A 13,362-nucleotide genomic window follows, 5' to 3' on the forward strand; every position below is an offset into this window, starting at 1 on the left:
ACTGATGAATATATATACTTTGTCCTGTCATGTAGTGCTCTAATGGACTTCCTCCTTGCAGACGGAAATCCAGGTTGTCTCCATTTGCAATTCATTTCACCAACCCTTTGCTCCATATAAATCGGTGCCCTTTTGACTTTTCCTTTGAAACTGTTAGAGCATTTGCCTCATTCCCTCACGTCACATGAGTAAGATGTCTTAACATATGTTCATTTTTATATCTGTATGAGAGCCATGCTTTTATCTTTTTCTTAAAAGCACCTTTAATGAATTACCTTTTAACAAACCCAAATTGAAGGATATTCTAAAAGTGGCTGATATATAATCTCAAAAAGTGCCAAAATCATGAGAGAAAGGGAACCACTGAAGAATAGTTCCATGGTGGGTGGGGGAGGTGGGCGCCTGGGTAGCTCAGTCGGTTAAGCATCTGAATTTGGCTCAGGTCATGATCTAATGGTTCGTGGGTTCAAGCCATGCATCAGGCTCTGTGCTGACAGCTCAGAGCCTGAAGCCTGCTTTGGATTCTGTGTCTTCCCAGCTCTCTCTGCCCCTCCCCCACTCATGCTCTGTCTCTCTCTCTCAAAAATAAATAAACATTTAAAAATAAACATTTTTTAAAAACTCAAAAATAAATAAACATTTAAAATAAATATTTATTTATTTTCTCAAAAATAAATATTTAAATAAATAAACATTTAAAAATAAATAAACATTTTAAAAACTTTTTAAAAAAGGAATAATTCCATAAGGAAAAAGATCAGGAAACAAGAGGAAAGTTGGTGCAAGGCGCTACCTGGAGTTAGATCTCTGTATTAAAGGACACAACAGACACAAGTGTTCAAACTTGATCTTGCAACTCTTCCATTTAGTAGGGGACCCTTCAGTTAACTAAACAAGGAGGCCATTAACTGAGGTGGCCATAAGGCCAGAAGCCTCTAGAAGCACACCAAAATCTAAGCCTGTAAATGCTGCAGGGTCACACACACACACACACACACACACACACACAAATAAAAACAAAAAAACGGTATCTAAGAACAACCAATCAGGAACACCCAATGAGGCTTTAAGCTGCAGCCAGTCAAATAGGTGCCTTCCTTCCACCTCTTCTCTCTAAAAGTCTTTCCCCTGCCACAGGTGCAGCAGAAACCTAACCACTTCCAGTTTGGCACAGTCAGCTTCCAATTGATTTTTGGTCAAATAAATTCTTAAAAATTTTCATATGCCTCAGTTTATTTTTTAACAGCACTGGTTCAAAATAAACGTGTATGTGGGGTGTGTATCTGTGTACGTGTGTGTGTGTATGTGTGTGTGTGTGTGTGTGTGTGTGTGTGTGTGTGTGTGTGTATAATACATAAACCTACCAGTAAAACTTTTCAAGATAGCTTTCTGGCTTAGTGCCTGAACACCTCTAGGTTTTTATATGTGTTCCCCCTGCTATAGCAGACTCTGGCCGTCGACGGTTCTCCCTGGCCAGTGTTTCTTCTCAGCCTCCTCACTTTTGATTCAGATTAAGCATAAAGAGAAGGGTAACTTTTCGTTGTTGATGTCTCTGGCTGAGGTTCTCTCCTCTCTTTCTTTCTCTCTTTCTCAATATACTCATTTTTAAAATAAACATGCCCAAGGGGCACCTGGGTCACTCAGTCAGTTAAGCATTTGACTCTTGATTTTGGTTCCGGTCATAATCTCAGTTGTGAGACTGAGCCCTGCATTGAGCCCCACATTGGGCTCCACACTGGGTGTGGAGCCTGCTTAAGATTCTCTCTCCCTCTCCCTCTGCCCCTCCCCAGCTTACATGCACTCTCTCACTCCAAAAAAAATAAAGAAAGAAAGAAGGGAAGGAAGGAAGGAAGGAAGGAAGGAAGGAAGGAAGGAAGGAAGGAAGGAAAGGAAAGGAAAGGAAAGGAAGGGAAAGGAAGAAACATGACCAGAAAGAAATGGTTCTAGAAAGGCTGCTGTTTCAGAGTGGCCAGAGGCCTCTCACCTGAGCTCAAGGTATGGCATTCTGTTTCCTAGAAGAAGATAATCTCTTCTTTAAAACAGGCTGCATGACCCCTTCTCATTTCCATTTCCAGAGTGATGCTGGATAGCTAGTTTGTGCAAGTACACCCGAATGTCCCTGTTAGTCACTCTCTGAAGAATGTAGAGTCCCACCTCCCTCTATATTCCCATCAAGCAGAATGTGTGGAAGAATGTGTTGTTCAGCCTTTAAGGTCAGGGGCTCCTGGGGGTGCCCAACCCAGAGTGTCTTCTTCGTAACGGAGAGTGTCCAGATGGGCAGGCCTTGATCCCCTTGGAACACTGGCTGCGCAAGGAGGGAAAGGTTGCAGAGAGCTGTTGAGCTACGTTGCTGTGCTATCAAAGCTTGAGGCACGCAGATCCCAGCAGCAGACTCTTTGTCCAGTTGACTGCTTCTGATCTCCTTATTTGTAAGTTCCCCCAATAAACCTGTGCACCTCGATCACTCTCTCCGGATCTTTTCTTTGGCCTCACCAGACCATCACCCACCCCTGACTTAGAGTCTGCTGGTCTATGACTGCACAATTGGACAAAGACCCAGAGACAAACAGTTGGAAGCAGTTGGAAGGGGGAAGATCCAGTTTAAGGAAATTTCTGCCACACAATGGCTGACAAAGCACAAGATGATTGACCCCTCTGATTGTGATGTAAATCTCTGGCGGGGCCCCAGGAGGGCTGTTCCAGTTGGAACTCCCTGAGCTCTGCTGAGTGCAGGCTCCAAGAAATCAGGCAGAAGGATGTGGGGAGACTGGGCAGCCTTCACAGCTGGGGCCTACAGAGCACACAGAGCATTTTCTCTTTGGTCCTGGGAGCTGCTTGCTCCTCCCTGGGCCTCATGTCTAAGGTGAAGTGCAGGGCATGCACTCTGCGACCTGTGCTTAGCTTCCAGTCACTGAGTCACTGACAATCTGGCCTGGCTTGGACCTTCCAGAACAGCCAAGGTTTATAAGGGACATTGAATTCTTAGAAACAACAGTATAAGTTAGAGCTGATAATCTATGTCCATGGAGGTTAACAAAGTTACTTTCAAAAAACAAAGTCATGTTTTGTGTGAAGACAAAACATCAGAAAAAGGTCACACATAGTCCCCACCCCCTCGCCCCCAGAACACCTCTTCCCATTTGCCTAACCTGGTGTCATAAATATTCAGCACTCAAATAATACACACTTTGCCAAATGAATAAAATCTGTAAATCCATTGTCAACTGTGGGTGGTAGGTAATATCAGAGCCAAGACATCATTCAGGTGCTTAATTCAAGTCATACATCAATTTTCACATCTCCTAAGGAATGGCTACAGCTCTTACTCTGGCCAGGAGAAAATGGTTTGACTAATGAAAGTTTCATATGAAACCGTCTGTCTGTTAATGAATGATGACAACAAATCTCTTATAAATGAAAACACACAGAGCTATACATACATCTGTGTCATATGTATGACAGATTGGGAAGGGGACTAATAATTATACAGTTCACATTGTTTATTTTTATGACAATTACCTAAGAGTTTTACATATCTCTAAAATAACTATGGGACTCTTTCCACTGTTCCTAATCCCGCCAAATTTTGGAGAAATGACTTGAACCAAAAAAACAAAAAGCGCTTATAAATTCCCCAGATTAGTGAGAACCCCTCAGCTATCTCACTACTAATTTTCTTAGGAAAGCTAGAATCCCTAAGGGAACCCCAGCCCAGTTCTGGCCAGGGTGTTAGAAATGGACATATTTCTACATGAGTGGTAAAGTATAAATGAGGACGTTTCAGTGGGCTTCGGGCTGTTCTCACTTTAAAACAGCTTTAAAATGTGTATATCCTCCAAATCAGGAATTGTACTCCAACAAAGTAATTTAAATACTCACAAAGATTTTACTAGAAGAATAGCTGATTAGAGAATGTTCACAATCATGAAAAAACCCTGAAAACGATACAAATGTCCAACAATTGTGGGATGGTTGACTACACTGTGCACGTCCTTCAAATTATTGCATATCAACTGTACTTAAAGTTTAAGTGAAACAATATACAAATGACAAAAATGATAAAGGAAATCATATTAATGACATGGCAATGTTGTTAGGTACAAAAAGCAGGCTACAAAGGTATGAGCATTATAATTATTCTACTTTTGTAATAAAGTAATTATATATTCTACTTTTGTAATAAAGCCTGTGCATGTGTGTGTGTATCTAAAAGAAAATACAAAAAGGGTATATACCACAATGTTGAAAAGGTCTCTCGAAAGGCAGGTTACAAATGATTCTTATTTTCCTCCTTCTGCTTACTTATATTTATTTTTTAAATATATATATATATATATATTTATATATATATATATACATACACACATACACACACTTTTTTTTAACTAAGGAGAGAAAGCTAATTCAAAAAACTGTCTTGAGGTCTTTGTAAATACATAAATTTAACTTTTTCAGTCTCTTGACTTTTCTGCCCAGGGTGGTGCTACAGCTTACTCATATTCCAACAGCGTAATTTTCCTGTCACATTGCCAAGTGGGAAGGAAACTATAAGAATCCTGCCCTTTCATTCTTGGAAATGTTCCCCCTGTTCTTCTGACTGTTTAACACTGGAAAGACACAGGACAAACTGTCCCACTGTCTGTGTGCACAGAGGCATAGACAAAGAACACGGTGTTTTATTGAAAGCCAAAGAAAAGCAGTGTTATTTGCTACATGGGATTTGGAGTTGCAGGTATGATTTTTTCTTTCAAATAAAATAAAATATATCATCTGAACTTTTTTTATTGAGACGTCATTGGCATACAATATTATGTTAGTTTCAGGTGTACGACATAGTGATTCCACATTTGTATACACTGTGAAATGATTACCACAGTAAGTCCAGTTACCATCTGTCACCATACAAAGCAAATACAATATTACTATGTTCCCCCATGCTGTACATTACATCATTGTGACTCATTTGTTTTATACTTGAAAGTTGGTACTTGATCTCCTTCACCCACTTTGCCTACCCTCCAAACCTTCTCCTCTCTAGCAACCACCAATCCATTCTCTATAACTCTAAGTCTGGGTTTTGTTTTGTTTTTCAGATTCCACGTGGAAGTGAAATCACGTAGTATCTGTCTTTCTCTGTCAGACTTATTTCACTAAGTATAATACCCTTTAGGCCCATCATGTTGTCACAAGTGGCTGAGTAGTACTCCATACATCTCCTATCTTCTTTGTCCATTCTTCCATCAGTGATCAGTGGATACTTAGGCTGCTTCCATATTTGGGCAATTGTGAATAATGCTGCAATAAACATAGGAATGTGTGTATCTTTTCAAATTAATGTTTTCACTTTCTTCAGATGGATACCTAGTAGTTGAATTACTGGATCAGACGGTAGTTTTGTTTTTAATGTTTTGCAGAACCTCCATGCTGTTTTCCAGAGTGGCTGTACCAATTTACATTCCCACCAACCATTCACAAGGGTTCACTTTTCTCCACATGTTCTCCAGCATTTGTTATTTCTTGTCTTTTTGATAACATTCTGCCAGGTGTAAGTTAACATCTCACCGTGTTTTTGATTTGCATTCCCCTGATGATGAGTTATGTTAAGCATCTTTTATGTACCTGTTGGCCGTCTGTATGTATACTCTGGAAAAATGTCTGTTCAGATCTTCTGCCCATTTTTCAACTGGGTTGTTTTATTGAGTTGTATGAGTTCTTTATATGCTTCAGATATTAATCCCTTGAAAAATCTTTAATACCCATTTTTTAGTAAACACTGTCCATTCCTCAAATTTCCTTCCCTGAAGCCATTTCCTTGCTCAGATTGAGCTAACATTGAGAAGTTTCCTCACAACTTCATTTGCTTCCACACCTATGTCTCAAGCTTAAACTGGGAATAGAATTTCAAAATTCCACAAGGATGGAAAAATTCAATTCAGGTATTAATCACTGCATTCTGCCAAAGTGACACTCTCCATTGCTCCTTTGTTGCTAATTTTGCCCGATGGCCCCTCCTGGCACCAACGAGGGAGACCTTTAAAAGCTCAGCCTTGAGTAACGACAAGCAGGTGAGTAATCTTTGAATCTCATTATAGCTCAAAGTAAAGAGAAAAATTCCAGCTGCATTTCTTCAATGTTTCCTAAAAATTTCCACAGGTCCTGCTTCACAAAACCTCTGCCTTGCCCAGCTGGAAATCTGCCCGGAAGTCATGACCAAATGCCTTCCAAATTGCAGGATCCATTTAATTTGTACAGTTTCTATTCCAAAAGTTTCCTGTTAATTAATGAATGTCTTGCTAGAAGTTTAATTGAGAAGCCAGGTTTCCTTACAAGAAAAAGGTCTTTCTCTTTTGTTTTTAATCTGAGCAGAAGACCTGAAAAATAGCTGTGCAGCAAATGAGCAGCTCTAAGATGAGTCGCGGGACCCAGCAGAAGGAAGCAGGGTGCCTCCTCCCTCCATCCCCCGAAGTAGCAGGGCTTTGAACTCATATAAGATGGTGAGGAGGACACTGAAGATGATCCAGAGAGATATCATTCCTTCCCATAACATAGTGTGATGGGACAGTGTAAGAGATCAATGCAAATGAGAACTCACCCAAGATCTGGCCTTGAATCATTTGTGTGTCTGAAACCTGGCTGCATGGAACAAATCAACATGGCTTCTGGATTATAAATAATTAAAATGCTAATTACTTTAATACGCTTTTTTAAAGCAGGAATTCAATTACTGTAGTTCACATAAAGTACATTCAGTGTCAACATTCTCTCGGGTTATACATGTGCAACATGGAGATACAATTCAGACGTGCCATCCTCAATCCTCATTCTGAGGATTAGTGGTTCTTTTGGGCCCCCCTAGAGGTCAAGATGGGTTACAGAGTAAGGCAATGATACAGACAATAAGTAATAATTTAGACAAGACAAATACATGGCATCAGTTTTTACTCTTTTCCTTTTCAAGCAGAAAGGGCAGTGTCCCCTTAATGAGTGTTATGGGCTAAATTGCGTCCCTTCAGAATTCATATGTTGATTCCCTGACCCCCAGCACCTCAGAATGGGACAGTATTTAGAGACAAAGCCTTTAAAGAGGTGATTAAGTTAAAATGAGGCCATGAGGGTGTGTCCCCATCCAATCTGACTGGTGTCTTTATAAGCAAAGGAAATTTGGACATACAGAGAGATCCTAGAAATAAGCGCACACAGAAGAAAGACCACATGAGGGCACAGCAGGAAGGTAGCCATCTGCAAATCGAGGAGACCTCAGAGGAAACCAACGCTGCCAACACCTTGATTTCAGACTTCCAGCCCCCGTAACTAAGAGACAATAAATTTCTGTTGTTTAAGCTACCCAGTCTGTGATATTTTGTTATGGAAGCACTAGCAAACAAATATAATGAGAAACTAAAATACTGGCGCTCCTAGCATGCATTTTTCCTCATTGTCAAAATCTATAACTGCCGCCCTTGGGGGTCTCAGAGCTCTGCCTCAACCCTCTATTCAGGGTGCAAATCACATGGACCCCTGGTTTCAGTGTGTTTCACATTGTAATTGTAATTATGATCACAATTCTGCAAAACTTGGAGGCATTAACACAATAGCATTCTGAATATTCGAGAGCTTAAGCCCCTAGAGACCTAGGTCTGTGGTAGAACCGCCTAATATTAGCAGGTTACATTACAACTGGCTCTAGTACATCGCTTGTGATACATCAATGTCTGGGACTTAGGTAGTAAATGTGGGGCCACTTTTACGTTTTCACTTAACATGCCATAAATGTGGCTGAGGCTCAACCCCCCAGGGCTCACTGTCCCACCAGAAGCAGTGATAGGCATGAAGCAGGAGTGGCAGCCATGTAAAGTCATCCACAGTCACCAGTGAAGATGTTCATAATCCCAGCTCACACTCTGCTGCTCATTAGCCCCAAGGAATGAGGGATCTGACACACTCCACACTAGACCTCAGCCTGGAGCTTCCAACACAGACAAAAACCCTTTCTCCTTTTCCTTGGTCAAGTCTTCTGGATCCATAAACTTATTCAACTTCCCTTGAGCTATTTCAAACTCCAGCTCCAATTTATAGTAGGCCTGCTGGGATGCTGGTAACACCCAGAATTTGAGTTTCCCCACCCTGCTGCAAGTTGATGTTCCCCCATATTTTAATGAGCAGAGCTTTAGTCATCATTAAAAAAATAAAATGATAAAAAAAATAAATAAATACAATAACTGTCTACAATTGACCCTTTTTCAGATCATCCAAGCCTGTTTGCCATCTAAAAAGAATCTTTCACTAGTGCCAGTTGCAGAGACTAAACAATGCCACATGTAGGAGGAGATGGAAGGAAGGAAGGAAGGAAGGAAGGAAGGAAGGAAGGAAGGAAAGATGGAAGGAAGGAAGGAAGGAAGGAAGGAAGGAAGGAAGGAAGGAAGGGAAAGGGAGGGGAAAGGGACTGGAAGAGAGGGCCAAGATAGGTCTCCAATATGCACAGTCATCCATTCATTCTTTGAATCACCACGTACTGAAGAGAGATCTACATGACCCAGGCTTAAACCCCAATTCCCAGTGACATGTATTCTTTCCTAATAAATATCTATCCCAACTCTGCATATCATTAATTTAGCATATGTAATTAACTGCTTTGGCATTTTCACAGGCTGTAACTTACATGCTCTAATAGTCTATGCCAGTAGCACCTGACCATATAGGAATGAGTAGCTAGCTACCTATGGACCCTACCCTGGCGTTTGGTGGTGAGGGGAGTCATCTGTCCACACAAGTAAGAGCCAGCTCCCACCCGGCTCCTTACCCCCAGGTAAGGAGGCTCCTTACTCCCAATCACACCACAGAATTAAAGTCTTCCCTGAGAAGGTGAGCTCCCCAAGGAGAAATGTCCATCCCTTTCCTGATCATGATGGAACTCAAACTCCTTAAAGGCCCATTCACTGACACCCCCTCTGTCAGCTGTAACTGGTCCCAGCCCTCACAAGGAATTATATCTCAGTTGAGGTCTGCCTCCATAAATTTTTTAATGGCTTGGCTCACAACTTTTTAAATTCTCCCAACTTCCACTCTTTATATGCAATAAGTATTTGATAAATATTTATAGTATTTATAATTTTAAATAATTAAGCATTTCATCGTTGAAATGACAATGTTTTAAAAGATTATTCAGGGATGCTATTTTGACCTAGTTTAAGACTCTGAAACATAGATTTTGTTTTTTTGGTCAATTTCTGGTCTTTAAAACTAGAAATTACAAGTACAAGGAAAGTAACAAATCCCCAGAATGCGGGAAAGAATAGGACAGACTAGAAGTCTGGATAAAAGATGCTTACTCGGTGCCGCTTTCGACCATCTGCGTGAGGAGAGAGATGCCATCCAGATTTATAAACTCCTGGGCAAATGTGACATCCCGGGAGAGGCTGGCTAAGTCCTTCAGGGCTTCCAGCTTGGCATCCATACTTGACGACTGGATTCGTTCATGGAGCTGCTGGGCGTTTTGAGCCTCATTGAGGACAAAAATAAATGGAAGAGTGTTCACAGAGGAAACCACAATAGACAAAAAACTACTGTTTCATTGAGAAAGGAAGACAACAGGGCCCAGAAGCATAAGACCATGTGCATTCTATATACCAAGGACAGTTTTCCAACCTGCATGACTCCACCTTCAAGCAATGTCTGTTAATTTAATGATGGCAATTGGTTGCCTTCTTGACAAAGCCCACGTTTCTGTCTCTTGGAAAAGTAAGAGCACAAAAACAGTAAAGCCCCTGAAAGGGAACAGGAGTGGCAGTGAGGAGGGAAAAATGGGAAAATGTTTACCTTGGAAGTAAAATTATTGTCTACAAATGACAAAAAGGTATTTGCTTAGTTAAGCCATTATGCAAATTTATACAGAACATTCATGTGTTCAGTCAATATTCTGAGCAGTAACTGCCTACACAGAGTGTTCAAAAGTTTCACTAGACATTATTTCATTAGAAATAATCTTTCCCAGTTACTGAAAATCTTCTAGCACAACACACAACAGTGCTTATAAATTTTACTTTTCAACATGTGTTTCACAGGCATTGGCTAATTACTGCTCAAATATAAAACAAAATAATTAGGAAACCAAATCAGTAGCTTTGTCTAAAATTAGACATTTTTTTAAGGCCTCTGCCCTTGGCTACTACATGCCGGACAGGGAGGAATGGAAATATATTGGATAATAACTTGCAGTTTATATTTCTCGTTCTTCCAGTAAAGATTTTCATAGCTACTTTTCAGTTGGGGCAGACGGTAAGAAAAATAAAATATTAAATTTTTCTGCCTCTATTTTTGCTTACTGGAAATAACTCAACATCTGTGGTAGTTACTATTTAACTCAAAACTGCAATGGGTGAAGCAATGTACCATCCTCATATTCTCCTTCTCAGCCACTTGTTTCTCCTTTGAAACTTGTTATATTTCAGAGAAAGGGGAAGAGGAGGTATTTGTCCCCGGAAGTGACGTATCTTCTGAATGGAAACTCATTAGAACTATCAGAGGAGCCCCGTGTGGACTGTAACAGGGTTAAGATTGCAGAGTGAAGGAAGGGAATTCACACAGGTTCTGAGACCCCAACAGGCTCCACAGTCAAGGTCCCCTTCCTCCCTGCCCAGTTCCCCCTTCCCTGTCACCTGAAAGTAGCCCCAAGGAGAGAAGGGGACCCAGCAGGGAAACCAATGCCAACCTTTCAGATGCAGAGGCAGGAATGGAACCCATGCCCCCATCACTTGGTCAGAGAAGCACAGTGGTCTCCCATTGTAGTTATAACCAAAAACTGACACTTTGCATCAGAAATTTTAAAAAAGGAGGAGAAGGAGGAAGGTGGAGGAGAACCAGAACTCTCTCTACTCATTCAGTTTCCTGGATATCTGAAAAGTCACCCGAACCCTAAATCCCATGTTTTTAAGAGGGAGAATGGAGAGCTGAGCAAGAATCACTTTATCTTTTAAAATCATTCAAAGATACACTTTTTTGTAAAATTTTCAAGTGCACAGACAGCACTGACATATATTTACCCCAAGCAGATCACTTTGAATTCCTCGAAAAGTACAATGTCCTCCAAGCAGGAAGCCTGCATTTATTATACAGATTATGATAATAAGGAGTACTCAAAAATTATTTCATTGTCAGTATTAATGCTAACGGGGTGTGGTACTTCTAGTACCAGTAATAAAAACATCTAAGTTACCTGGGCTTTTTATGAGCCACTATTCTAAATACCCCCATGAAGGAATTCATTTAATCTACACAATAATCCTACCAGGTGGCTATCCTCATCATGTTCATTGTACACAGGAAACTGAAGTGCAGACAAGTTATGTAACTTGCCCAAGGTCACACAGGTGGAATTCAGCACAGTTGCACATTACCTAAAGCAAGAGTGTGTGCATGTGTGTGCATGCATAAGTGTGCACATGTCGGTGTGTGTGCATTTTGTCTGGCTACAGAAGAAGTTCAGCTGAGGTAGAGGAAAGAATCAAACATTTTTTATGGTATGACACCATTTGCTGATTTCTGTATGGTACACTAACACTTCCTAGCAAATTTGATGGAGACGGTTATATTTTTTAACATTTTTTTGTGCGTACATGAAAAGTGAAAGTTAGCATATGCTGACCCATATTTTTCAGTTAAACACAAAATAATAAAAAACAATCTACTGACAGCAAGTGAAGTTTTTACAGATCCAAAATATCCCACTTAGAGTAATGCCCAGTTCTAGACCCTGTGGCTACAGCCAAATCATAAAATGCTTGTTTAAAATGAATATAGATTCCTGGACCTTGTTTCCAGGTATCGTAATTCAGCTTCTCAGTAAAGGCCCAAAAAACCGCATTTTTAAAGTTCCACCAATGATTCGGGTTTGGAAACCACCAGTCTTTAGAATACAGACACCAGTCTCTTGTAGGTGGACTCCATCTTATGATATCGCCTTGTACACTGGCTTTCACATCTCACCATTCACCTTGCTGGGAATGTGAAGGTCACTACCAGAAAAGCATGAGCTATCGGGACGCTGAAAAACTTTACCCTGACAAACACCTAACCTTCTTTCAAGGAATAGCTTATGTTGTGGAAGTTTTGTTCATGCACCCATGGCAATAAAAAAGAATGAACTTCTTCTTTGGCTTAGATGTGAAAACTGAGCCTTTCTAATTCTGAGACCTAACAAGGCAAGGTGGACTCTTTCTGCCCAGCCAGCAAATGTGTAATTGTAACAGGATAAACAGAAACTACAAAAACCAAATGAAATCACGGTCTCGAAAGGTCAAATTAACATTAATTCATGCTGACTGAGGTAAGGTCAATGCTAAGTCAGACAAAAATGTCTCAGCTCATCATGTGGCCATTGAAAAAGGAGTATGAAATATGATTTCCAGAAAGTGGAAAAGAAGTCACCAGAAGACAGTTTGGCCAACTCCCACGATGCACTCTGTGGAGCTTATCACAGTGTTTAGGTTCAAGATGTTGTTGGGTACAATGTTTAAGAGTTTTTAAGCCTCTCTAATGTAATTTTCAACCAGAAGAATGTGTGGTAGTTACAGTACCCACAATTTAAGTTTAGCCAGATGCTTTTCCCAATTTTCAAATTTATTTTTAGCCTACCACATGGCTTTGGTGGAAACTGAAAATAAGAGTTAGACACAGTTTTCATGACATATGCGGAGTGAAAATAGTAACACTTGGTGTATTTTGTGCACGTTATTTTTTTAGGAAAGCAATAAAATGCACTGTGAAATAATACAGTTTAAATATGCTAATGCTACTATCCAAAGAATCTGCAAGCAAGTAAGAGAGATGAAGATAAGCAACACAGCCAGCTACAGTAGTCTAAATATTCTGCAGCACTTTGTTTAGCTTTTGAAGTGTTTCATCTAGAATCAGCTGTCAATGAAACAACCTTAGTGGCAAATATTTCTCAAATTATATTATTATGAGTTGTCATAATAACTGACCAAAACTAGAAAAACGCTTAAACACTCTCTCTTTTACACACATACACACCCTGACTTTAAAGAGAGGTAATCATAGGCTGTCTTTGGTTTTGTTTGCTTTATCTGTTGACTGAATTCGCTCAGATGGCATTAGGTGTATGTGTGGGCAGGTGGGTAAAACCAATCAGTACAACTGAGTTACCCCATCTGTAATATGAGAATTGTTGAAGTGACCACCAAACTCAAACCTTAAAGTCAATTTACTTGCACTGAACCTGAAATAAAAGTTTCCTCCTCTGAAATGGGAAATACAAGGAAAGGCATTACTGCTAATCCAGGATCTGCATGTGAGGACATTCCAGACACCTTCTGTCTTGCACTAAAGTTACCCTCAAAAATTAAT

The 13,362-nt window shown here is 40.3% G+C and overlaps 1 protein-coding gene across 5 annotated transcripts in view; it reads right to left on the reverse strand.

The window, feature by feature from the left end:
• Window positions 1-13,362, reverse strand: part of ELMO1 (engulfment and cell motility 1) — a 594,484-nt gene that overhangs the window by 366,293 nt on the left and 214,829 nt on the right. For all 5 annotated transcript variants that reach the window (XM_047849551.1, XM_047849554.1, XM_047849553.1 and 2 more), the window contains one exon: window positions 9,330-9,499. In XM_047849551.1, the coding sequence (XP_047705507.1) occupies window positions 9,330-9,499 (170 nt within the window). The remainder of the gene's footprint in view (window positions 1-9,329; window positions 9,500-13,362) is intronic.

Source organism: Prionailurus viverrinus, chromosome A2 (genome assembly GCF_022837055.1).
Source record: "Prionailurus viverrinus isolate Anna chromosome A2, UM_Priviv_1.0, whole genome shotgun sequence".
Taxonomy (NCBI): Eukaryota; Metazoa; Chordata; class Mammalia; order Carnivora; family Felidae; genus Prionailurus; species Prionailurus viverrinus.